Source organism: Podarcis raffonei, chromosome 7 (genome assembly GCF_027172205.1).
Source record: "Podarcis raffonei isolate rPodRaf1 chromosome 7, rPodRaf1.pri, whole genome shotgun sequence".
Taxonomy (NCBI): Eukaryota; Metazoa; Chordata; class Lepidosauria; order Squamata; family Lacertidae; genus Podarcis; species Podarcis raffonei.
In genome coordinates this window covers 45,070,870-45,098,831 of record NC_070608.1, presented here as the reverse complement: position 1 = coordinate 45,098,831, position 27,962 = coordinate 45,070,870, and the positions used below count along the sequence as shown (strand labels likewise).

At 41.7% G+C, this 27,962-nt stretch overlaps 1 protein-coding gene and 1 long non-coding RNA gene across 3 annotated transcripts in view; one reads left to right on the top strand and one right to left on the bottom strand.

The window, feature by feature from the left end:
• The window catches only part of OSBPL1A (oxysterol binding protein like 1A), a 158,326-nt gene extending 156,123 nt beyond the window's left edge, over window positions 1-2,203 (bottom strand). Inside the window, exon 1 of one of the 2 annotated variants that reach the window (XM_053396366.1) lies at window positions 1,999-2,203. In XM_053396366.1, the coding sequence (XP_053252341.1) occupies window positions 1,999-2,062 (64 nt within the window). In that variant the 5' untranslated portion in view covers window positions 2,063-2,203. The remainder of the gene's footprint in view (window positions 1-1,998) is intronic. The other variant, XM_053396367.1, reaches the window with a different exon arrangement.
• Window positions 1,429-20,233, top strand: LOC128417550 (uncharacterized). The gene is made up of 3 exons (XR_008331491.1): window positions 1,429-1,466; window positions 4,801-4,916; window positions 18,985-20,233. It is a non-coding gene; the product is annotated as an uncharacterized LOC128417550 (long non-coding RNA).
• The last annotated feature ends 7,729 nt before the right edge of the window (window positions 20,234-27,962 follow it).

Genomic DNA, 27,962 nt, shown 5'->3' with positions numbered 1-27,962 from the left:
AGGCACATACGCTCCAATTTTGTTTTAGTTTTGCAATTGTGAAGATATGCTTTTAGTTGTATTTTATGGGTAATCTCCAATATTAATTGTACTCAGACTATTGAAATCAGTGAACATGACCATTAATTTCAGGGGGTGCAGTCTGAGTATGCCTAACAATGACTTGGGAGGGATAGGCCTGAAAGGCAAAGAAATCCTAGGAGCTAATAGAAAAATAAAAAAGTAGGTGAGACTCTACTGCCTAGGCACGTATGTTTTAAGTCTCCAGTTTAAAACAAAATGAACACCTGCCTGATAATGTTGTCACTCAGAAACAATAATACTGCTTGAGTATTCAATCTAATTGTCAACAGAGATAAAAAGATTCGGTAAGGGCTACTAGGTTAAAATACACAATTAATTTCAAGCTTTCCTCCACAAAGCTGAAGGCTAATGGCACCCTCCTCTCACCTCCAAATGAAATCTGAGATAAACAGATCTAGGGACGTAATAAAAGGATCAAATGTTATGAGGCCTGTGATAAAATGGCGAGACTTGGCAGCGCTGCCTGCTAGCATTTCCCAGAGGATTTTGTTCAACTATTTTATAGCTTTTTCTCCAGGTCAAACTCATTGCATTAAAATACTGTAAATATTTACAGTGCATCATATGAATTTCATGAAGCAATGTGCTCGAGCCTGGATACTTTCATGTAGCTATTGTGCAACATAAGCCAACATTTCGCTGAAGTGTAATATTGTTTTTAAAAGCATCGGTGGTCTTTTAACCTAAGTGCAAACATCTAAAATTAGGGGTCAGCAAAAATACTACTCAGATAGAACCAGTGTAAAATGCCCATATACACCATCCAGTTCAAAACCTTATCTGAGGGTTTGGTAAACAGATAACCAGCTTCGAATCTTAACTTTGTAGAAGTACTATGCGCCACATCCTTATACTCTAAATTCAGGAGAACCTCGGGCCTGAAGCTGAATATGGCAAGTCTTGATATGACCCTCAGCACTCTCCCCAGACCACACACCCTCCACAACCACACCCTGCTCCTATGCCACACCTCTCACCAGCTCCTTGAGTGTTTTCACCCGGCTGCAGAGTAGAAAGGGATGTATAAACATGTACAGAAACCAGCCTACTGTTTTTATGTTGTATCAAAATGGCATAGGTATGTTCCCTGGAAATTCTGCTAAGAGGCTAAGTGCCCACTCTGGCACCCCACTCCCGGCATGCATAGAGGGAGCTTGTCTGTCATCTTCCCATGCCCCACTAAGCAAGAGACACAGACCACCAGGCAACGTGCACAGCCAAGGGAACTCTGTGGTGCTCTCTGCTAGAGCAGGCAGGCGCAACCATGTTCAGGGGTTGGTTTGTTCAAATCCACACAGGAGACAAAACGTTTTACTTCCCTTCTCAGGGAAGGAAGGCGTAAAGCCAGGCAACGGCAGCAACAAGCAAGGGAACTCTCTGAGGTATAATCTGTAAAGTGGGCACAAATATAATAAGGAAGTCCTCAGAGGGATCCCCCCATTGCTCATTGTGAAGAGAATAATTTGGTAGAGTTGCACAGACAAATTCACACACTGGTGAAAAATCCAAAGAGAAAATTCCACACAAATCCTCACTTACTGATACAGTGGTACCCCGGGTTACAGATGCTTTAGGTTACAGACTCCGCTAACCCAGAAATAGTACCTCGGGTTAAGAACTTCGCTTTAGGATGAGAACAGAAATCGCGTGGCGGCAGCGGGAGGCCCATTAGCTAAAGTGGTACCTCAGCTTAAGAACAGTTTCAGGTTAAGAACGGACCTCCAGAATGAATTAAGTTCTTAACCTGAGGTACCACTGTATTGGTTGCGGCCTAGGTGAAGTGGGAGCCTTGATCCTCTGCCCACACCTGCCACCTCTGCTGCATACCCTCCTTCATTCCTCCAATGAAAATAGGGACACCCTATTCAATAATAATAATAATAATAATAATAATAATAATAATGTTACTTATACCTTGGCCATCTGACTGGGTTGCATCCTCCTGAAGCGTGATGCATGCAACATCATACATGTGCATCGGCGGCCCCCCAATGTTGGCTGCAACTCGGCACCTCTGAGCTCTGCCAACAACTGTTTCCTGTTTAGCCAATTCACTGGCTTATATTTGCCACCAGAACAGTGCCACTGGCAGAGTGTTCCACCAACATATTTTTGTGTGGGGTGGTGGGGCATTCCACCAGCTTAGCAGAGGTTCTGCCAAATCCTAAAGCCCGTTCGAGGGATCTCAAGTGTAGGAATATGCCCTAAGTTTCTAGTCCTTTCGATGCAAGGAGTCATTCCAATAAAAATGCATATCTAGGACAACCACCTTTTAAGACAGGATGGGCCAAACCATAGCTTTGTTAGCTGGGCATTTAACTTCCACCCCCCGCTGCTCTACAGAGTGTAAGCAAAACCAGACCAGTGTGTTAAGGACAAGTTATTGAAGTACTTAGCCAGTTGAACAAGTTTAATTATCCCCCCTACCCTCATAAATTGAAAGCAGCATCGTTTAAAAAATCAAAGCAAAATAAAGCAATTCTGTTAAAAATGAAAAATTTGACATAGCAACAGCTTATTTACTATGTATTTTTAATGACTGAAAAGACAGATAATAAGCAAGATATGATTTAATGGCCACATTTAGCCCACCCGAACCCCTCCCTATAAAACTACTCTGTTCCAAAGCTTGATAAATCAAAGTCTGCTGTGTTACCCAGCAGACAAGCCAAGGCTTTGGTCAAAAATGTAAAAAGGTGTTAATTAGCCATCAGAGGAAGCCCATACAGTCTCATAAATGTAATAGAAGAAGCCTATTAAACCAATAAACAAATTAATTGAAAATGTTACATCAGGGCTACAGGGTTCATACAAAGTACACCCAGCTTCATATTAAGATCCACTAAAAAAGAAATTCTATAGCAGGCATGTTCTCTATTTGTTTCTGTTTTACTCATAGAAAAAAATAATAATTTCCCCTTACAAGAACCTTCTGTCTTGCCCCCTCCTCTGCTCTCCCTGATTTAAAGTTATGATATACTTGGGAAAAACAAAGGAGCAAAATGAAATAAAACCCTTATGATTCCTCCTCACTCAGGGCAGTTAACCCTCTCTAATTAAAATCAATGGGATTGAAATCTCCCATTGAAACCAACATGTCTTAAAAGTATTTAACTGTTGATAGATGGTAAGCCAGGTTTCATAGAAGACAAGAAAATATAAAGTGGAAAGGAACACCAAGGAATGCATTCACATTCATATTACCTCTGTCCACCAATTTAATAAAATGTGATCGTAAGCCTTTAAACAAATTACGTGTGACTGCATTTACATGCTGCCAAAACATCAGTATGGGTATCTTTTTTTGAGATACTGAAGGCAGTGAGAGCATTTAGAATTCAATAAACAAAACATTACCAGCCATTACCATGATCAGATTCTCAGTTTGAGAATGCTTTTGGACTGACAGGATCGTGGTCACAGCTTAGGGATGATTTTAAATCTAGTTCTGTGGATGAGTACTTAGGTGCCATCATGCATGGCTCAAAACTCTTTTAACCAGTGTTTTTTTCCTTAAAAAATATTTAGGGGTACTCATATTTTGACTCAAGAAAAACACAATTTTATAGTTCAAATTGGGAAAAATAAATACAGTAAATGGACATCAGGGTTAGCAACGGAACTAAAGATTCACCGTGCTAGAGAAGATTGTCTCTTTTTGCTTGCATTACGGAAATGTCAGAAACATTGATCTGGTTGATTATGCCAATGCCTCATAACAAAGCAGATGTTTCAGATAAGCTTCCCTTTACTTATTTCATTTTTGCAATTATAACCACTCTTCTCAAAAAAACACCAGTTAGATTCACAAAATGTTTAGGGGTATGCGTACCCCTGTATCCCCCCAGGAAAAAAGCACTGATTTTAACCAGCTTTGGTGCCTATATGAGCAGTGGCTATTCCTGGAAGAATGGGATCTGGATACAATTCCATGCCCTTATGCCTTATGTGGTGTTGCCTCCAGAAACTGTTTGGAAATTTCATTTAGTTCAGAATAGCAGGTAGCAGCTTTGCTGTTGAATTGAGACTGGATATTGCCATCATTTAAAGCTTTAACTTTTTTTTAAGAGTGCATGTTTCATTATTGTTGATACTGGGTTGGATCCAGACTGGCATTTCCTTTGGAGCTAACACCTATTGGAGGTTCCCACTTGGGGAAGGAGGAGGAAAGGCTTTTTATTTTTTTAGCCAATTCCCCTGGCACCACAGCTCACACACTTTTGGAGGGTCCCCAAAAATATTATTACAAGATATAGCGGAAGAAGGAATCAGTGAAAATCATCTCTCTACCCATGAGCTGGCAGGAGTGTCCCAGGAGCAGAGTTCTGCTCACAGGAATTCTGGATCCAGCCCATTTCTCGTGTGTGTGTGTGTGTGTGTGTGTGTGTGTGTGATATCTGCCTTGGAAATCATGGTTGAGAGGCATGAAATAAATATTTTCAATAAATACACGGTAGAAAGCAGCACCTTTCCTTTTTTCCTCAAGCAGTATCAAAACAGACTCGAAATAGCTTTGAAACATTAACAAATGTGTGCTTAATTCTTAACCCCCTGATTAAAATTTGCTTTCACTGATTAAAATTGCCTTACCCCACTCCAGGGTTAGCAACTACAGGCTTATTGATGGACCCACTGATTCTGTTGAGAAGCCCTTCAGAAGTTTTGCTTAGAGGAAATGTACCTAATAAAGATGGTGTGATTTTTTTTCAATTTCAGAAGAAAGTATCTTTTTCTTCTTTTCCCATTTATACTCTGCTGTTATTTCAGGGACCTCAAGGTGGCATGCACTGTTCTCACCCTTCCCTGTTGTATTCGCACGACAACCCTGAGAGGTAGGTTGGGCTGAGAGATACTTAAAACATAATAACTAAGTCTTAGAGCTAAACAGCATATTATGACAGAGATTCATCTCTTTAATTTGTTTTCCCCAAGTAGCAGCTACAGATGTGAATGATTCAGATTCAGATCAGGCACATGACGGGCTGGGGAAATGATTTAACCTCCCTGTTTTTCCAGTGACAAATTATGCACAAACCCCAGCTGCCTATGTTGGAAAATCCAAACCAGTTAAGGATTCTAATGGCCAGTTGATTGCTCAGTGGTCCCAGTAAAACTAATATATTTCAGTATTTGATTAATTGATGTTAATGTAAGCAAAAGGCAAGGGCATCTGACATGCTCCTTCCCAAATCAAGCATGTTAAGTCCTCTTGATATCAATGTGAGAGATTCAGGCTGCAATACGCCCTTTCTTGTAAGCAGGTCCTTCTGAACTAAATGGGACTTGCATAGGATTGCAATGATAAGAATGTGTTTTAGCTTTACAAATGAAATCATTTAAAGTTAAAAGCACTTAACTTTAGCTACATTGTGCCTGCCACATTTTAAAGTTGCTTGCACACTTCCAAAGCTTGTGTGTGTGGTTTCTACCCCCACTCCTACTCCAGGAGACGGGTGCTGAATATAAAGGCCACAGTCTAGATGAATCAGCCATCTATGAATTTCTGCTAGAACAAGGGATTTTATTTTTTATTTTTTTCAAAACACAGACCAAACAGAAGAATCTGAACTATTCTTTTCTGAGCTATTATTCCCACCTATATTCACCTCCCATAGGCACTTTTGAAAACATCCTCCTTGGATAATGTAGATAAAAGAGGTGATGCCCTCTGCCTTTTTGAACTTTCCTGGCACCATTGATACTCGGGGAAAAGAGGGAAGAGCTTACTGCTCTATGATCTAATTAGAAGCACAAGTTAGCTTCATGGCGAGTTGTATTTACTGCAAACCATTGAACTGCCCCAATATACACAGGAGGCCTCACCAGCCCTCACATCAAATTCAGAATAGAGGAGGGAGATCACAGCTAGTTTTGCTTCCTGACTCATAGGCTGTGTCTCATGAGCTGCATCAGTCAGAAGTGCAACTGAGAATGCGACAGTTCATTGGCAGGAGAGCTGGGCAAATTCATGGGTTTAATTGCCATTCAGTCTTCTGGAAACCAAGTTAATATTGCCCTACATTGGGGAAAATGAAGGGAAAGGCTCCACTATTTTTCTGTTGCAATTGCTTGAGTAGACACAATGGTGTGAGGAAACTGGATCCTTGCTATAACAGGGCTCATTCTGAAGCTTGTGGAATGTTTTTGGTGCAAATTGAAGGCAACAATGGGATTGCAAATGGAGGGATTAATTGTCATTTTCCAGCATGGTGAGTTTGATAACTCATTTCAGGCACCCTTGAAAGGAGACACACCATAGATGCGTTTGTGATTATGATTCAACTACTGAATAAAACAATATATAATTTCAGAGCTTTGCAAGATGCTGCTGAAATGAAGCACCACAAATATATTTGTCTGCTACCTGCTACAGCACCAGGGGGGAGAGAAAAAGGACAGTAGACCTCAGAGCCATTTTGCAAATGTAGGACATTTCCCAAAGTTCCCTGGAAAGTTGGATTGATCATTAAACCACTCTGTAAATTTTCGCAGCAAGAAGAGAATAGGGGTCTCCTAACAACTCTCAGCACTCTTAGCAAACTACAGTTCCCATGGTTCTTTGTATTCAACTACAATATTTGAACTATTGCAAGGATTTGCACTAGCGCAAAAGGATTTCCCTGCTCTCCTCCCCTCATGCACACCCTGTGTCACCCCCAAATCTGCCCTAGAGAGTTGGTGAGGGGGAACCCAGAATAGATTTAGGGGTCGAGTTGGAAGAAGGAGAGATCATTCCATTCTGCTCTGCGTAGCACTACCCTAACTGTTAAAGTGGTATAATAGTGCTCTAACAGTACAGTGGCCCTATGCTGTCTGAAGAAAAAGATGGATTGTGCATAGCCCTCCCAATCACTCTGTTAGCTGAAGTGGTCTTATCAATATAGTCATCATCCTTTTAATGTTTATTATTCATGCTGAGTTTTGCTGAGAAAGCTTAGGAGAAGCGCATTGTGATTATAATCCAAAACTGCAATCAGTTTGATACAAAGGCCCTCTATGTCAGCAGAGAAAGAAATCACATATCAAAATCAGGCATCAGCTTTGCCCCGTATCTGCTGCTAGCAAGGCGATCATTTGGGGACAGGTAGCTACTATCTGCTGCCAGTACATCTTTATATGCACTGCTCACATTCCATTGCATCATGTCAGATTTGATAGGATATAATGCAATGCGACTAATTTAATCAGATGTGAAGTGCACTAGAGCAACATGTCAAGTCAGAAAAATTGAGGAGAGAAGAGAAGCTTTTGCCAAGCCACGGCCGGATTATTTTTCTCAGCTGGAGGACTTCTTTGCCAGAGTTTGGGCATTTCCATGCTGACCTTCCATTCAAGGGCATGTGGCAAGAGGCTCTTTGCTCCCAAAGGCAGTGACACAGTATATTAGGTCATAGAAGGCGAATCATCAGGCATTCACCCACCCCATCTTCTGAGCCACCACCCTGCACATGCTCCATCTTCACTGAGCCTGAACTCATGAGATTATGCCCTACTCTCCGTTCTGGAAAGGAAATGCTTTGCTGCTCAAACTGCAGGAACTGAAATGAAGAAGCTGAACAGAAGAAACCAGTCTGATGATCTAAACCAGGGACAGGGAATACGTTATCCTTAAAATGTATAATTCATGCCTTCCAGTAGTAGATGGGGGGATGGAGCGATACCACTCACCTGACCTCCGGCCAGTAGTGTCACTCCTGTTCACCGGAGGTAGGGCAAGGCTCTCTCTTTCTCTCTCCTGACCCAGAGTCCTGTGCAAGCCAGTCCCTGACCAGGCACCAGACTGTTGGTTTATAGAGTTAGCATTCCTAGCTCAATTGTTTTGCAGTGCAAATAACAGAATTTTCCCTCAGGCTGTAGCAGAAGAAGAGATGGGGAAGTGGGGCCATTTTATAGCTTCTGCTGAGAGACCAGCTGCATTCGGCTCTTTCTGTTCCTGGATTGTTTAAATTCAGCTGCTGACCATTATAACAACTCCTGTTTAACTTTAAGAATTAGTGTTTTCCTTTTTCCTCCCCATCCATTTTTTCTTTTGTGTCATGCCTTTTAGATTGTAACCTGAGGCTACCTGAGTTTTATTAATAGTATGTAAGCTGCTCTGTGAATCTTGACTGAAAAAATGGGTTGGTGTAACAGATGCTTTAAATAACTAAATAATATTTTCAAGGGCTGGGGAAAAGGGGTGTTCTCCTTAGTCTGAAAAGTTATTGGACACTCTTTTTTTTTAATGCTTTTACAAAAGAACCTTTTGTAAACTGTTCTCTCCAAAGCTCAAAATAGCAGCCTATTGCCTCCCCAGCCCTGCCAGCCATCCACTCAGATTATTCTTTTGTTCTTCTAAGATGACTCTGGTATTCCAGCTGCGACATGACAAGGGGCTTGACAACTGCAAAAAAATAATAATACCAGCGGTATTCTTGTTCCCTGAATCATTTTACACGGCTCTACCAAATGCCCTTTTTTGGGTTTTGTACTTGTGTGTGTTTCAGCTACAATTTAGAGATGTGCCGTGTGAGCCTCTAAGCTTTGCAAGTGCTGAGAGAGGTTGAGTCTAACGATGTGACTTTGATAGCAAGCAGGTTACTCCTTATGTAGTGCAGCACTTCGGAACATGTGCATACTTGTAAGTCTTGGCCTACGTGCAGCTAACCAGCCTGCAGGTCATTAATGTACAGTACAAACAGGACCGAACCCTCTGGAACTCCAACTGGAAGAGCCTGAAAGGAAGATTCAGAGTTTCCAATAGCCACTTTCAGTTGGCAGGATCCTGATTGGAACCATGTGACAGTTTCAAGCAATATACCCAATGCAGCCAATTTATTACATATGGCAATATGATTAATGGTATCAAATGGGGTTTTTCCCCCCCCAAACAAAAAAGAAAAGAAAAGAAGCAGTCCAAGAATATCATAGCAGCCAATTATATGAGAATCCAAGGCAATGGAAATCTGTTCCACGAATATAAAAGTCAGGCAGATGAGGTTAAATGAAACAGGGATGTGAGCCAAGACAATGATTATAAAGAAAGTTTTTCTCCCCCTTTTAAAAGAAAAAGGCAGAATATTTTAAAATAGGAGTCCCTCTCATGTCAGTGTTGCAGCTTTAATAGATTTGCTGTAGACTGAGTTTTTGAAACAAAGCAACTTTCTAATTTGCTAGAGAGGAAAAAAACTAGTTTTGTGTTACAGGGATGAGCCGGTCTGCCGCCAGTACCATAGATACACAAGCATACCCATGTACTCCACCTTCATTAATTTGCTGTCTATTTGTACAGCAAAATCTTATTCATATTTATTTGGAGTTATGTCCCATTGATTTCAGTGGAATTTGCTCCCAAGTGAGTGTACATGGGATTGACTGCAGTCATAATTACAACCCTGCTTTACATATTTGAAGAGAGAAATTTTTACTATTCTTTAACCATCCTTGTAAGTACAGCAGGGTGGTTAAAGTGTGCTAAGCTCACATGACGTAATCGATCAAGTAATATCGAGTATGTAAGTCTAGAAGCAAACATTAGTTACGAGTTTAAGAGGCACAGGAAAATATCAGTTCCCTATTCAAGAATTTGCTGGGGTTTAACATTAGAATTCTAAGTGTTACATTAAAAGTCTAAGTTAGGCTTTGATATGCACACACAATATGCATTAATTCAGCGATTTTAAAGCCTGCCAATTTAAAACCAGAGTTTTAAAGCTCTCTGGTGTTGGCTCAAGTTCTGCAAAGCTGGGGAATTGTTAAGCCAAAGCTGATGCCTTAACAGACACACATTGTGACTAGTAATGATACTTTGCATTGTGCACGCTTCCAACTTACTCTCTGCACAAACACCCTTTTCCTTGGTGCAAATCCAAATAGCGAGGATGAAGAACCTGGGACCAGCAGGGATGCCCATGTTGTGCTGGTACCATATTAATTTGTGAAATATCTAAGTATTCGTGTATTGCTAAGGGAATCTTCCTCCTGTTTGTTGTTTACATCAGAGTAGTTAAACAGTTGGAGATGGGGGTCCCCCCCTGATGCAATAGAGGCAATAGTGGTACTGCTACTAATGACTTGGGGCATGTAGCTGTGTTACCAGGCTCATGTAGAGAGGAGGGAGAGCTGGGTGCACTTGCCCTGGACCTTGGAGGGCTAAGGTGGTTGGGGGCTCCCAATTATGCTGTCATGCCAAGAACAAGTCTCCCACCCTGGGCCTCAGACAAGCTCTGCATGGGCCTGCCTAGCATTACAGTGGTACCTTGGGTTACATACGCTTCAGGTTACATATGCTTCAGGTTACAGACTCTGCTAACCCAGAAATAGTGCTTCAGGTTAAGAACTTTGCTTCAGGATAAGAACAGAAATCATGCTCCGGCGGCAGCGGGAGTCCCCATTAGCTAAAGTGGTGCCTCAGGTTAAGAACAGTTTCAGGTTAAGAACGGACCTCCAGAACGAATTAAGGACTTAAAACTTTATAAAATAGTTCCAAGTGGAATGGAACGGTGTGACTGAGGATGGTGCTGTCAAGTTCTGAAAATAAAAGCAAGATCTGAAAATAATTCACGCATTTCATAGAGTTCAAAGAGACAGCACCAGTGTATCTCGACTGTACTGATTTTGGGAAGAAATGGGTTGCTTAATTATTTATATTGCAGTGGATCTGTAGACCTGTGCCTTTCCCACTGTCACTCACAGGGTCTGAACATAGAATATTAAGTTAGATGATTGAGCCTACATATCTTCTTTGTTGTAGTTTTTGGGAGGGTGCAATTTGAAGCAAATAAGTGGTGTGCTGGAAGAGCATGCTTACCCTGTCTACTTATAACTTCTTTTCAATTGCAGCACCACACTACCTCAGCTTCTTTTATCCACACCATACATTTGGGGTTCCAATGCAACCTCAGGTGCCTTGCAGTATGCCTGCTAGTGGAAATCTTAACCAGGAAGTGGCAGGGAGAAATTCAATTAGGATGGCCGTCCTACAAAGATTTGCATTTTGGTTTATCGCTTTGCCCTTGTCAGTGGATTCAAAAGAATTGAAAAGTTGGCAAAATATCCTGGACAGCTTCATGTGGCAGGATAAACGGCCTAGAATTGATGCTAATACCATGCAGGCCTCAACACAGACAAGAGGATTAAGTGTCCCAAATTTAAGGATAGATTATGATGCAGCCCAGTTACATCGGCTGAGTCTATGGTTTTTACATAATGATGAAGAGAATTTGTACCAGTTGGAACAGCTACTTATCAAAGCTGCTTTAGAGACTTTGATGTAGGTATCAAATAATGAAAGGTGTGGTGTTCAAATAAATTTGATTCCATGGCAACTACTGGGAACATGGAATAAATATGCAGGTAAATTAAGCCTAGGTATCTTACCTCTCACCTCTGCAACAATCGGGTTGCCATACATCCTGAATTGCCTGGACATAACCAGAATACTGCAGTCAGAAGCAGGGTCTGGGTAGAAATTGTCAAAATGTCCAGGAAAATCTGGTTTTCAGTTTTTGAAATATGGCAACCCTGTGCAATAAGACATCATAGATTTTGTAGCAGAGACCAGCTAATTAGGGAAGGTATGAGGTCTCCAAATTTGGAAGCCTAATTGATAATGGGTGGCTGTTATAAAAGCAAGAAAGCCACAGGTTGACTACTTCTCCAGTACCATTACTTTCAAGTAAGATTTTTTCTTTCTTGGAAGCACTGGGACCGACATTCACATTAAGACAGTAGACAACTTGATAATAGATAAGACAAAGGCGATCCTGTCAAAAATGTTGATGGAGCTGGAGAGCAAAAGTATAGCAAGCAGAAGGCAGGACAGAGAATTGAGATGCTCTGTTTATGAAGAACTATAGTGTCAGGTGGAAAGGTTGTCATTAAGTTTATCAGTCTGGAAGGTGCAATATAAATTATTATGATAATGCTTTGATAATGCCTCTTGCTTGTCTGGCTTGAGGGTGTAGAAAGGAGTGTCTGTGCACAGTGCCCTCTGACTTTCTATGGTTAAAATGTAGCCTACTATGCAAAAGGAAGAGTCACTTCCACTGCCCACCCCCTTTCCCCTCTGCCCTCCCCCAAGATTGTCCTTGAGGAAATGAGATCCCAAACTCCTGCTTTGTTTTGTTTTTTTTAAAAAAATATTTGTTTGAAGTACACCAGTTAATAGAAAGGATACGAGCTACAATTTTATAAAAAAGGAAATTTTACAGTAAGGAAGATAACAGTAGTATGGAAGGATACCTTCTGGAACAGCAGGTATTGCAGCAAGTTCTGCTGAGACCAGCAACAGGGGGCAGTAGAGCAAAAATCCTTCCCCATTCTTCCTCAGACTCTCCAGTTTTCCTTCTATGTCCCTCAGCTTTGCCATAGCAGAATTCCTTTCACATGCTACAAATATATGACCAGTGTGTAAAAATATTCACAGAACACTCTTGGGTGCTGCAAAACCACAAAGGGAAAGTTGGCACATGGACTTTGGAAGTGTTTTCTTATCCCCTTGATGTGATCCCCCCCCCTTGCAGTCACCCCATGATGAGATCCATATGAAACTGTGTCATAATGAAGGGTCTAACACATGCCCAGATCCCCAGCCAACACACATATAGCAACCTCCAGAAGTCAGGTTTGTTGAACGTTTGTTGGCCCCGGAGCTCAACATATGTTGGATTCATCACATGACTCAGTTCCACGTGGAATTCGACAGAAGTGATGGGGAAACAATCAGCTGTTAGTGGGAGAGAGAGAAAAAAAGGTTGGTTGAGTACACACATCAACAGATGTCAAATGTACTGGTCCAAATCAAATGTCCAGTATAGTTCAGTGACTAAAATGTTGGGTTACTGATGTGAGAAATCCAGGTTCAAACTTCCAGCTAAATGTGTAGCCTTCACCAAATTGTGGCCTCCGCTTATTGTTCTGTGTACTCCCCTCCATCTCCAAATTGTCACTCAGCTAGCTTAGCCGTACCTGCCTGCTTACCCCTGTTACGACAATATAGCACTGCTCTGAGATTGGGGATATTTTAATTTGCTGTCTGCACCAGTGGACAGAGCTTGAGGAAATGTATCTGTGCTGTGTTGCTTTGTCCCTCTCATCAGTTGCTCCTGCTCAGCCCTACACTACCCTTTTCTGTTCTGGACACATGTGCAGGTATTTCTGTACTTGTGTGCTCATACCTTTTCTTCTAAATAATAGTAATCAGAAGTGCATTACAGAAACTATTGCCAGCCCTACAGGGAAAGACCCAAGGTTACACACACACACACACACACACACAGAGAGAGAGAGAGAGAGAGAGAGAGAGAGAGGTATTGTGCTAAATAAATAAATAAATAAATAAATACTGAGCTCATTGAATGAAGGGTGAGATACAAGTATAGGGTAGAGAGGGGAAATGCCAGCTTCATGAACTCCTGGCTTGACAGTAACACATACTCTGAAGCACACTGGCAAAAGGTAGATAGATACTTGTTCCTCGGAATATGCCACATATTGGGAAGACTGCCATACAACACCCCAGTCTGCCATGGTTGCTGTCTGCCATACCGACTTATAGAGAGCCAGTGATGTTAAAGAGTCTAATCTGGGGCCAGCCAACATGGAGGCCTCCAGATGTAGTTGGACTACAAGTTCTGTCATCCTTGCCCACTGGTGATACTGGTTGAGGTTGATGGGAGTTCTAGTCCAAAACCTCTGGAGGGTACCACTGAATATTACTGCAAAGCTATGAGACAGTGAAGCGCTGCACCCCATAGCTGTAAGGACTTCTGTACTAAAAATACAAAGATACTGAAGCCCTTATGGACATAATATTGACCCAAATATTGTAAATGTTAGCAAAGACATTGCTTCCCCCCTTTCTTTTTTCCCCTATGGAGCGAAAGAATTGGGGGCTGGGAATATTATATTGTTTAAACCTTGTGCCACTGTTAGGTGCCATATCTGTACTGTCGCATAGAAACCTTTGTAGAAATGACCACAAAGTGCTTTGCAGCAACAGATTATGTTGAGTACAGAGTGACCCTCCTAGAGGCCAAAAGCGAGAAACAAAAGCAGAATACAAAGAGGAGAACAAAGCAAGAGCCAACTTAGAGCTCTGATCTGTATGGTCTCCTCTCATGCTGTATCAACAAAGCATGCAACTCTTGAGGTGAATACAGTCCTACTGTTGTATTCCTACATTCCTAGCAATAATTTCAATTGAACCTCAGAGCATGTGGAGTCCCTTTACTTTACAGGTCATAAAAGCTACATGTGGAGTACAGACTCTCTCTCTCTCTCTCTCTTTAAACGGGCCTTTAAAGAACTCCCAGTGTATCAGCCTTTCCGAGAAAAAGACTGATAAATCCCCTGTGTAAAATTATCACCTTTTACAGAAAAAGAACTTTTGTTACACATTCATTAGTAATCTAACTTGGGGGAATAAAACTTTTCTTCAATAAAGATAACACGGTGGTCACTAAAACTAATACATGTGTTATCTCAGCTTCCCTGCCTTCCCTTCAGTAGCCATGCATCAAGGTTTCTAGAACTTCATTGATTTATGGTCACACTTACCCCTGACGGCGTGAACTCAAGCATGTCCAATTGGTTAGCAAAAGGGGGGCGGGGACGATTGTTAACGGCAAAATGTGCCATTAAATGGGTAATTTTAATCTTCAGGAATAGGCAAAAAATAGATATGCATGCTGGAAAGCCTTGCCCCATTTTCAGTGTAGTGGTGGAGACAAAGAAATGGGGGAAAATTTGGGATGGCTCTGGATTCAACATTGCTGAGGCTACCCATTAAGACCACCTTGATTTACATCTTGGTGTTGCTTCTCAAGTTGGTTAAATGAATCAAGTAGCCTGTGGTGGTGCAATGGATCTTTGGGTGTGAGATGATTGGGCTTAGATGCAATTTAAAGACAGTCACACAGGTTTGTTACCGAAGGGGCGACATCTTTTTTGCAGCTTCACATCTAAATAGTGAACACCTAAGCGTCTTCATTTCTTTTGACGATATAGATTTGGAAGGGCTACTTGCTTGACATCTCAATTGTCTCTCTAATAATACATCAACCCTTCTCTTTGAGGCCTTATTCCTTACTTCACAAATGAGACCCAAGAGGTGTAAGGAACGGCCTTATTATACTAAATAAGACCATTGGTTCATCTATTTCAGTGCTATCTATTTTGACTGGCAGTGAATCTCCAAGGTCTCAGGCAGAGGCCTCTCCTGGACCTGACAGTTTCTTTTGGAGGTGACAGGCACTGAATGTGAGACCTTCTCCATGCAAAGTATCAACTGCGACCCCCCTCCCCACATGCTATAGAACTAGTCCTGGGGGAGGAATGTGCATCCAAGCTCAGACACAGATGTGCGTGTGGAAATACTTGTGCATAAAAATGCTAAAGTAATTAAACCATTGCTCCGTTCTTTCGCAGCTGCTGACATGCATTTTAGGTCTGCTTTAGAATTAAAGGTTAACAATATAGCCAGGGATTCTTTTTCCTAATTGCACACATTTTAGCGAACCAATTGTTTTCAGTAGAGCATGAGATCCACAATCTCAGGGTTGTGGGTTTGAGTCCCATGTTGGGCCAAAGATTCCAGCATTGAAGGGGGTTGGACTAGATGACTCTTGTGGTCCCTTTGTTTACATTACTTAGCCGGAGAACTGCATTGCAAAATTTGGAGAAATGCACATTTTGAAGCATAGCTGTGCTTTGGTTCATGCATTGTTTCAGAAAGTGCAAGTTATGTAGATTCACCTTTAAATGCAAATTGAATCAAATTTCTCCTTCATCCCTGTCTTGGGATCGGAATCCAGGAAAACTATGGCAAACAAATAAGTTTTTTAAAGACATTTTGATACCATTGCAGTATTGTCTCCATCTCACAAAGTACCGAAGCGAAAGAAGGCCCATTTCTATGGTGTCACCAAGTGACAATCCCTGGCTGTGGAATAACCTTCAGCGTCTTCTTGGAAGATCTTTAAGGCTAGCATGACCTGTATAACAGAAGGAGATGTGCTAGGTATCCTGGTCCCAAGTTGGTCATGAATACAATTGTTCACACTGAGAGAGAAGGCAACAACATTTACATTTCTGAAGCAAAACTAATTACTCATACACACACCAATTCCCCCAGTCTAATATTTTGCTCTGATTCCTTGATCGTGAAACACCTGTTGCTAAAAAGACAAGTTGTGCAAGTGTGGATATGAGAAAAAAATTATTTAGTTATTTAGTTATTTAGTTATTTACTTTCTTTCTTTCTTATTTCGGTTTAAGCATAATGTACAAAGGGATACTTAAGGGTATATAGATAATCAAGTACCCTTTTACATGTACACACATTTTCATACAAATGAATTCAAAGTTAAAAGAGAATTGTAACTAATTCAAAAACACATACAAGATGAAAATGTTCATGCCTTTGCAAGGAGTCTGGCAAAAATCTGCCACAAATGCTCTCTGTGTGGTACTTCTTCACTATAATAAATTCTAGCTGTTCTCTATAATAATTTGAAGCTTCAGGGTGAGATTTTTATTTCTCTTTTGAAAGTAATATAATCACTGGCACTAACACAAAATTCCCTGTGTGTTTTGTATATTCTTCTTTGGGGGAAAAAGTGAAGTTGAATATTAGCCAGACCATTTCAAAGAGGTGTGTTCTGATCCTTGTTAAATAGCAGTTCTTGCTAACGTTCATTATAGTGTAGCCAATATTCCATGTTTGTGATAGAAGTTGGTAAGGAAATCCTCACAAAATATTAGTTCTTCTGCACCAGCATTAAAATGAAGTGTTGATACATGAATCGCATAAAGCCAAAGAACCATTCCATAACTGTTAACTGTATTAGAAAAGCTGAACATTAACATGCAAAATATACTCACCTGACTGATTGACTGCATTTACTTATATGCCGTTTTTCCATGAGTTGTGCCCAAAACACCTTACAGCAAACCATCAAAACAGAGAACACTGGAAATACAAATATACAAAATACTGTACAGAACATGTCAGTAAATGCAAAATGCAAAATAACAGAAACCAACAATTCAGCAAACAGAATAAAATCAGTTTTGCAAAAAACACAACCCACAACCCACCAAGGCAAAAATACAAATACATAAATACAAAACAAAAATGAAAGTTAACCAACAATAAAGTTTTCGGACACAGTTCAAAGAGGAGAGGTAGATGATATACAGCTGGCATACAGACTAGATGACATACAGCTGGTTCCCATATTCTTATCCCAAAAGGAGAATGACAGCACCAAAAGGGCACATGTAAGATAGAGCAGTGCTAGCTCAGCACTGACTGGCAGTGGCTGTCTAGAGTTTTAGATAGGGAGTCTTTCCCAGTCCTACTGGGCAGTGACAGGGATTGAGCCTAGGAGCTTCTACATGCCAAGCATGTGTTTTACCACTGAGCTATGGCCTCTCTATCTCATCCTTTGATGATCTGATACATCTCTGCTAAAACTGTCTAGGGCCCAGGGCATCATGGGCTCATCTCTGATAGTGAGCTGATGGAGAAAAACATTCCATCTTTTGCAGATGTGCATTAAAATTAATATTACTTTTGTATCTTATGTTCTCTCTTTATTTGGAACTGGAAAACAGAAAACCTCTCTCTGCTATATAGACTTTTTCCCCAATTTGTGCTTTGGTTGGTTTGGATTCACACAACTAACAGCACCTTTGTCTTGTATTGTTTGATCTTCCCCAATTCTCTAGGTGCATTTCCTTTTCCCCCATTTCATGTGATGATGAAGCAACTGAGCCTCCCATCAGGATTTGTGGGTAGTGTTTGCCTGTCAATCACTACCTTTATTATTTTTATAACCTTGTGAGATTTTGCTGTTTTGCACTTGCAAAGCACCAGAATAGCATAATTTGTGGGGGGAGCAAGAAGGAAAAATACAATTTGAGAAGGGGAGAGTACAAGGAGAAAATTGATTCTGCCCCAGAATAATAGCTTTGATTTCCAAATTGCCCAGTTTCCATTCATATGCATTTTTGTTGTATGGCAAGTTGGCTCGAGGGAAACAGCCCCCTTCCAGTTTTCGGCATATTAACACCACACTATCACTGATCTCCAGATGTTTTCAATGCAGACAATACGGACCACATGCCTCCAGTTGGCAACGGTTCCCAGTAAAGATATAGCATATTGTTATATTTTCATTGCAACATGGTTCCTCAAAGGCTTCAGGGCTTGAGCTGTTGTCTCACTTGGTAGCTGTCGTTATGGGAAAGGGTTGGAGCTCCATCACTTCATACAATCAAGGCATGCAAAAAAAATAAATAAATCTAGAAGGATATGGGGAGAAGATTGTCCCTACCCTGCTTGCACCTCATTAGGGAGACTTGACTTTGAGATCTGTGGATCTCTGATAACTGAGTAGTGAAAGGAATCTGCTTTATGCCTCTTGGAGTAGATGTTTTGACTAATAAATTTTTCTGTGAACTCAGTGTCCATTTTTCCATATGGGCAGATTTCCTAATATTGATCTGCTTGCACTGACAGCATAGGTAGCAGCTCCTTAACCACAGTGATTACATTTCCAATTTGTGACTCCTCATAAAAAGAATGTCGTTTTTGGACTCCATGATTTCCTCTAGAATTAACTACTTCTATAGCTCCATCTTTCTCCTCTACTGTTTCCTCTGACACTAGCAATAACATATAATCACTTAGGAAGAAGTTTCCTCTGACACTAGCAATAACATATAATCACTTTGGACCTGCAATGTGTCTGGAATGTGATTTTTTTGAGGAGGGTGGTGGTGGAAACACCAGCTGTCTAAAAGGTATAGTTATTTGGGCTTTTCCTTGCAAAGCCAGCCTTTTAAATTTGATTACTTTTTTCTTTTCTTTTAACCCATTTCCTCCTACAAATGGTTTTTGTATTTGCATTGCAGGAGGAAATATGGATGTGAGAGAGGATAGAACTGTTTGATCAACTAGTTTCATGAACTGTTAAACTGGGCAAAAACCAGCTGGTTGCCTGTGTTGAGGAGCAGACACTGAGGATGTGGCAAAACAAAGGAAAGAACTAAAATATGTGAAGCTTTATTTTGGCACACGATTCCCGCTGCTGTTCTTACTTTTTCCCCCTAAAAAAAGAAAATGGCTAGAGTAACACTAGATAGTATTGTGAATTGTAACTGCAGAGGCAACTCCCAATGGCTATAAAACCCTTCTGTCTCAACACATAATAGTTGCATGCATGCACTGTAAACATGAGCTTAGATCACCTAGCGTGGCTAGAACTTGTTACAAAAATAGTAAATCTTTCTATGCACAAAGATCTATATGCAAAAAACCCCACACAAAATATAAAAATATTTTATGGAAGAATATATGGGGAAAAGCTATTTTGACCTTTTAAAACCATTTGGTTTTGAACCCATTTCATTAGCATTTGATCATTTTTCTTCCTCTTTTAACTACTTAATTTATGTTTCCTGTTTCATAGAATGCACAGTAACAACAATGACAGAATCTATGACTTTTAACATTAGAAGATAGAACCTATGAAAATAGAGGGGAGGGTGAAAGTGTGTGTAGAAACTAGCCTTCTGTACAAAGATAATTTTTACATTATTCTGCTGACCCTTTTGTTTCTGGCTCCAGCCCCCAATGGCATGTGGCCCTCAGAAGGTTGTGTAGAAGGAAATGTGGCCCTTATAAACTTGTATAGAAAGATATGTGGCCCTTGGGTTGTTATAAGGCAGCATAACTGGCATCCTTCCTTCCACATTAAAAGGAATACTAAGACATTTTATATGAATGTTATACCTTTTAAAAAAAGTAAAACAAATGATAGAAGGACTGCTTTCACTCTCCATGAGGGTTTTCTTATATGCTAATATCAAAATAGATTTGTTCTGGCTTTAATGTTTTACTTGGTATTAAGTTAGGTACCCTTCAATGGTGTGAGTTCCAACTTTTAGCTAGACTGCCCCTTTCCCGAATAGGCTGCTTTTCTGCCTTAAATAATATTGAGATGGGTACTAACAGCCCTGGACCGCCTTGTTCTGACTCTGATATAAGCGGACCTGCAGTGCAAAAATTGTTATTTTCAGCAACAATCTGAGACAAAGCACGGGCAGATCTACCATTTTATCCATGAGCATTTTCGCAATGCCTCTCAAATATTGTATATGGGGAGTTTGAAGCTAGAATTTGTACCATTTTTGCAGTGCCTCTTGAGAACTGTGGTCAGGTGTGTGTGTGTGTGTGTGTGTGTGTGTGTGTGATGGGGGCACAATGTATTGCATACAATGTACATCACTATACAGATACTGTAATGTCATGCCATGTCATATATCATGTCCTGCCATTCTCTCTGACTGGCTGCCCCCCCTCCCCCCTGTGTTTTTTTTACGAAAATGGATTCTGAATGCTAAGGCTGAGGTGGTGAAAGACAGTGGCTGTGGTGGCTGCACTGCAAGTCAACAAGGCCAATGTTGTGATCGACCAAATGGGAGCTTCCACCCCACCACCACCACACAATGCCTCTAATCTAAACAGGGGCTGGGGTGGGGGTGATAAGGACCTAGCCCCCATACACCCCACAGTAGGGTCTAGCTATTTTTGCAAGAAATATCCTGCAGTCAAGGGCAAATTACCGGTATGTGATTAACATCATATGTAATTTGGCCCTCTAATACAAAGCTACCATGCCAGTCTCATTTGATCCATATGTGGTGTCCTCTCTCCCCACAAATGTTGCCAGAGCAGCTTGTGATCCAGTCATGCAGAAGTTGCCTCCGCACCACTCTGATAATGTATGAAAAGGCTCCTGTACGCCTTTATTATGTGGGAAGCTTTTAACTCACTACTATGTGGCTCTTACTTTAGCTATGTAGCTTCTTCCTAAGATTAGCATTTAACCAATGCTGTTGTTGCACATTAGCACAATAAAGACAGCTGCTTTATAAATCTTACAGCAAGACACGCCTGACAAAATACAAACTCTCCTGAAATAAGAACAGGATTAAACAGAAGACTTCCAGAGTGAACCTCTGGAAAGCAGATAAGAGCTGTATGGAGAAGATGAAGGGGCAACTGGCCAGTGGGAAGGCAGCAAGTATGTAGTTTCTCCCTTTTTGAAAGCACTTTTTCCTTTTCCAATTTTATACAGTTTTTAGGGTACTCATTAATCTGAAAAAACCAGTTCCACTTCCAGACTGTTGGTGCCAGGGCGAAGTGAAATCCCAGCCAGCCTGGTTTTCTAGTGCCAGGGTCATTCAAGATATCAGTCAGTCTGCATTGTCAGTGCCAGAACAATTTGACAAAACAGGCTGCCCAGCTTATTAATGCCAAAATTGTTTTGAAATATGTCCTCAGTAGCAGATTTAAGAGTTAGCAAAGTATTTTAATTTTGCAGAATGGCTGTGATTCATTGCCCATGCAAAGTGTTGTGCGAAGCTGCATGAAAATGAATTGCTATGAATTTTGCTGCATTTAAAATGCTGTGGCTTACATTAAATTGGAAGTTGGCTACAAAAAATTGGGGCTGGAAGTTTGTTAAATGAAAAAAACAAAAACCACTCTTGTGCTAAGCCTGAGGCAGTTCCTTCCACTCAAGAGCTATTCTGCCCATGAGGCAAAAGTGACATTTGCTCTTGGGAGAGTGGGATGAGGGGCAGCTTATTGAGGGGAACCAAACACACAATGCCAGCTGCTGCTATTCCTGGGCATCTCTCTGGCACCTCACTACTGCAGCCAGATAAAAGAGGAAGCTATTAGAAAGTGCTTAGCCTCCTTGCATTTGGACCTGGACTGATGGCTCAGCTGAAGTTTTAACAGTGATGGATGGTGATGATGATGATTCAATTTATTCTGCCCTTCACCAGCAAGAGCCAGGGTGGGTTACAACAATTTAAAATTCAATATTAAAAACATTTGAAACAAATGACAGTCCTGAAAGCACACATCTGATATGTCAAAGGACAGGGTAAAGTGGTGAGTCTTCAGCATACTCCTGAAACAATACAGTAAAGGTGCCAGATGCTCCTCTGTGAAGAGGCAATTTCCCAGTGTAGGGGCTGCCATAAATAATGGGCCCCTCCCAAACTTAAGAAGGTGATGGACCTACCAAGAGGATGGACCTTCTCCGCTGATCTTAGCACCCAAGAGGGTCTATAGGGATGGAGGCGGGATGGAGGCAGTCTTTCAGATATTTGGCACAAAAGTCATTTAGGACTTTCAGCACAAATGTGGGCATCCTCTGTTGGCCTATAAAGAAACCGGGAAACTATCTTGTTGTTATATGAGTTCTAAAGGGAACACCACCCAGTCATCTGGCTTCTGCATTTTGGAGCAGTTGAAGCTTCTGTATTCAAGGGCAGCACCAGATAGAGCACATTGCAATAATTCAATCTGCAAGTTACCAGAATTTGGAGTATCATAATAATAATAATAATAAATTTTATTTATATCCCGCCCTCCCCAGCCAAAGCCGGGCTCAGGGCGGCTAACAACAATAAAACAATACAAAAGTACAACACAAACAACACTCTAAAACCATTCATTATAAAATTAATTAAATTCAAGCCACTGGCCACCATTGGGCCAGAGCTCCGCGAAGATTGCCGAGGGAGGGAGTCAGGCTGTGCCCTGGCCAAAGGCCTGGCGGAACAGCTCTGTCTTGCAGGCCCTGTGGAAAGATGTCAAGTCCCGCAGGGCCCTAGTCTCTTGTGACAGAGTGTTCCACCAGGTCGGAGCCACAGCCGAAAAAGCCCTGGCTCTAGTTGAGGCCAGCCTAACTTCTCTGTGGCCTGGGACCTTCAAGATGTTTTTATTTGAAGACCGTAAGTTTCTCTGTGGGGCATACCAGGAGAGGCGGTCCCGTAGGTACGAGGGTCCTAGGCCGTATAGGGCTTTAAAGGTTAAAACCAGCACCTTAAACCTGATCCTGTACTCCACCGGGAGCCAGTGCAGTTGATATAGCACCGGATGAATGTGATCTCGCAGCGAAGACCCCGTAAGGAGTCTCGCCGCAGCATTCTGCACCCGCTGGAGTTTCTGGGTCAGTCTTAAGGGCAGCCCCACGTAGAGCGAGTTACAATAATCCAGTCTGGAGGTGACCGTCGCGTGAATCACAGTGGCTAGGTCAGGGCGAGAGAGGTAAGGAGCCAACTGCTTAGCTTGGCGGAGATGGAAAATGCCGCCTTTGTTATAGCTGCAATCCAAGTCACCTCTGTCCAAAAGGAGCTATAGCTGGTGAACTAGCCAGAGCAAAAAATAGACACTCCAAGCCTAAAGCGCCAATGTTGGATCCAGGAATGCCCCCAAACTACAGACCTGCTCCTTCCAGATCAAACCATATTCACATTTCTTCGACTCAAGAACTTGGAACATGTGTTACCTCTGTCTTTTCAGGATTCAACTTCAACTTTTATGGTCAACATCCTGTCTGTAACTGCCTCCAAAGACCTGTCTAGCACCTCAGCCACGTCTCCTGATTCAGAAAGAATTGAGAGTTAGGACTTGGTGTCACCTGCATACTGGTAACACATCAGTCCAAAACTCCTGATAACTGATGCCTGTGGCTTCATATGTTGTTGTTGTTTAGTCGTTTAGTTGTGTCCAACTCTTCGTGATCCCATGGACCAGAGCACGCCAGGCACTCCTGTCTTCCACTTCCTCCCGCAGTTTGGTCAGACTCATGTTTGTAGCATCGAGAACACTGTCCAACCATCTTGTCCTCTGTCATCCCCTTCTCCTTGTGCCCTCCATCTTTCCCACCATCAGGGTCTTTTCCAGGGCGTCTTCTCTTCTCATGAGGTGGCCAAAGTATTGGAGCCTCAGCTTCACGATCTGTCCCTCCAGTGAGCACTCAGGGCTGATTTCCTTAAGAATGGATCTTCTTGCAGTCCATGGGACTCTCAAGAGTCTCCTCCAGCACCATAATTCAAAAGCATCAATTCTTCGGCGATCAGCCTTCTTTATGGTCTAGCTCTCACTCCCATACATCACTACTGGGAAAACCATGGCTTTAACTATATGGACCTTTGTTGGCAAGGTGATGTCTCTGCTTTTTAAGATGCTGTCTAGGTTTGCCATCGCCTTTCTCCCAAGGAGCAGGCGTCTTTTAATTTCGTGGCTGCTGTCACCATCTGCAGTGATCATGGAGCCCAAGAAAGTAAAATCTGTCACTGCCTCCATTTCTTCCCCTTCTATTTGCCAGGAGGTGATGGGCCCAGTGGCCATGATCTTCGTTTTTTTGATGTTGAGCTTCAGACCATATTTTGCGCTCTCCTCTTTCACTCTCATTAAAAGGTTCTTTAATTCCTCCTCACTTTCTGCCATCAAGGTTGTGTCATCTGCATATCTGAGATTGTTGATATTTCTTCCGGCAATCTTAATTTCGGCTTGGGATTCATCCAGCCCAGCCTTTCGCATGATGAATTCTGCATATAAGTTAAATAAGCAGGGAGACAATATACAGCCTTGCTGTACTCCTTTCCCAATTTTGAACCAATCAGTTGTTCCATATCCAGTTCTAACTGTAGCTTCTTGTCCCACATAGAGATTTCTCAGGAGACAGATGAGGTGATCAGGCACTCCCATTTCTTTAAGAACTTGCCATAGTTTGTTGTGGTCAACACAGTCAAAGGCTTTTGCATAGTCAATGAAGCAGAAGTAGATGTCTTTCTGGAACTCTCTAGCTTTCTCCATAATCCAGCGCATGTTTGCAATTTGGTCTCTGGTTCCTCTGCCCCTTCGAAATCCAGCTTGCACTTGTGGGAGTTCTCAGTCCACATACTGCTTAAGCCTTCATATAGTTGTTAAATAAAATGGAGGACAAGTTGGAACCCTGAAGGATAGCACAGGAAAGCTTTCATGGTGTTGAATAGTGACTCTCCATGGTTACTTTCTGGAAATAACCCTGGAGGTAAGAGCAGAACCACTGAAGCACACCTCCCTGAGCCACTCCAGAAAGATACTGTGGTCAATGGTATCAAAAGCCACTGGGAGGTCAAGGGGGTCACGTTGTTCATTTGAATTGGCTCCTGCCCATATTTCTATCTCAGTTTTGTTATATCACAGGAGCTGCTAAATCATATGAGGTTTAGATATGTCCTAGAACTTTTCAGGTACTTACCTGGTCTAAGGCTGAAATCCTATGGACAATTACTTGGGAGTAAGCCCCATGTAGCAGCTTAGTTCTAAGTAGATATCCATAGGATTCCACTGTTCAGTCTTTGGCCCATTTACTTCAAGTTCATCACTAAGGCTGAAAGATTTCAGTTCTGATGTCATCCTGGGGGACTCTGAGACGTCTCAGTGCTGTATGGAAAGATTCAAGTAGACATGTAACAGGGCAGATGGGAGAACAAAGATTCAGCTAGTACACTATGGATGAATTCAGCTGTTGATAAATAAGGAAATGGCCAGAGTGGATTTCACACAGCCAGAAGTACATCTGGGAGGAAAGGGGAGGTGATGGTTTTCTCCCAGGTTTGCCTACAAGAATAAAGCTCACCAGTGACAGCTTCCAAAGTATAGAAAACTCCCATCAGTGGGTAGCAATGTTCAGATGATAACTGTAAACAGCCTTCTGCATTATGATGAACTTATCCAACTTAGAATAGTGGAACATTAGTATGTGATACCACAGAGGGTGATACACTTGTATTATGGGATATCTTTGATAAAATTCCTACCCACCGAAAAACATGCTGGATGCCCTTGGCCAAGGTGCTATATTCCTTGTCCCTTGTCCATCTATAACAGGAGTGGGGAACTTGTGGCTGGGGCTGCCGGGAGTTCAAAAACATCCGGAGGGCCTCAGTTTCCGCACCTCTGATCTATAAAATGACTACACTGATAACCCTGTCATTCAAGCTGGCTCTGTGGAACCATGTGATGTTTATCCTTAAACATTTATGGTGAGTAGCTGCCTGAAATGCTGGAAGAATGTGTTTTGGGGAGGTTTGGTGGTTGTTTTCCATCCCATGTGATGAGGCATCTGTTCCTATCCCTTGTTATAAGTGTGTCAAAGTATCACTGCACCGCCAATCCATTTAAAGTACATGACTCCTGACAAGGAATATTGGGAACGATAGTTTCTTAAGGATGCTGGGAATTGGTAGCAATTACCTGCTGAAACAACAAGCAGTTCTAGGCTGGCACTTCATGACTTTAGTCTTACTTCCTTGCCATTTTCTTTCAAGGAGGATAAGTGTTGGTTTTCTCTTAAAATAATATCCCCTAATCCCTCAGTATGCCTTTTAGAGGTACAGCAAATTGACATTTCCTGTAATTTTTCAGGTCTGGGATCCCCCCAACTCACCTTTAGAAAATGAAAAAATGCATTGTCATCTGTTATGGGCAGCTGCATTAATATTCACAGATTAATAAGGCAAAGCACTCTCACTGCTGCTGCTCCAAGCACTTTGCAAATTGGCCTCATCATCTTTGCAACCGTTTGCTGCTTTAATCAAATTTGGACTGTATTTTTATATTGTCACACCCATTTTTTTTAATTCCAGAATTAGATGCCTTGCCAAAAGTTGGCATCAATGAAGATAGCACAAAGTGCCTTGGACTGCTGACAAAAATCAATATGCATCTTTGATAAGCCCTAAAGAGCCAAAATTAAAACAAAAGATCTAAATTTTGCCCTTGGAGTAGACTTGGAAACCATTTTAGTCCAAATATGTTCAGTAGAGGAAGTATTAGCCATGGCCCATAGAACTGAAAACATTTTTCTTGCTGTTTATATGGAGCTTCGGGATCCTCAAACTATTACAACTTGTATTTAAGCCAGCTTAATTCCCTGGAGGTCATGGCATAAATTTCAAATGGCAGAAATGAAAGTGAGCTAGTTTACACAGTTGTGTTTTTGTAGCATTCAGATTTGGATATATTTAAACTGTAAGGTTGCAATACTCAAGCCACATGCAGTATGAGTCAGAGCAAGAGTCAGAGGGCGGCACGTTGAAAATGCAGATTTTCACAAAAGTCGACAGAATCATCACCATGTATGTTAATGGGGTTAGGAATATTACACTCTAAAGGGCCAGACCTTCAGAAATGTTCGAAGGCTTTATGGATCTTTGCCAGCACCTGTGTAAGGAGGCACCTCATTTGCTCGTGTTGGCACGGCAACTGGGGCTGCAGCAACAGCAGGCATTGGCCCCCTCTATGCCAGAACTCTCCTTCCACAAGGAGAAAGCGCTGGGAATCCAGCCTGATTTAGAAGTCAAACATTTTGATCTGGACCGGTTCTTCCTTTGTTTTGCAGATTTATGAACCACGCATCTCCAAAAGCTCCGAGGGCAGTGTACAGTTTAAAGAGAATAAAAACAGTACAATAAAACCCGAGAAAAACTATAAAGCACAAAAACAGCACCATCCATCCAATAGTCACTTCAGATGTGTATGGGATTTCTCTGTGCTGGAAGGGCCATAGCTCAGTGGTGGAGCATATGCTCTGCACGATCGCACAAGGTCTCAGGTGCAATTCTTGGCATCCCCAGCTAGGGATGGGAAAGAGAGAAGTGTGAGAGAGCTACTGCCAATCAGCGTTGACAATGCTGAACTAGATGGACCAAGGGTGTGATTGGGTAAAGCAGCTTCCTTTGTTCTCCATAATCATCCTAGATATCAGATATCTGTTGTTCATGTAGTAACTCTGGATGCACTGATTTGGGGGTAGTTCTGTGTGGTTTTTTCTGTCATTTGGGTGTAAAATAGAAAGTGTTGGGTGGTGATCAAACATGTCTTGGATCCATGTCCTGTTACTGGATTACCTAATGCCAGATAAGGAGGGGTTTGAAAGCAATGGTCACTGAGCAGTAGGGATGGAAAGATCTGTCAATTTCTGTTCTCCTAGTTTCTCATTTTTCCAATCTGAAATTCAGTTCTCTGCATTTTTTCA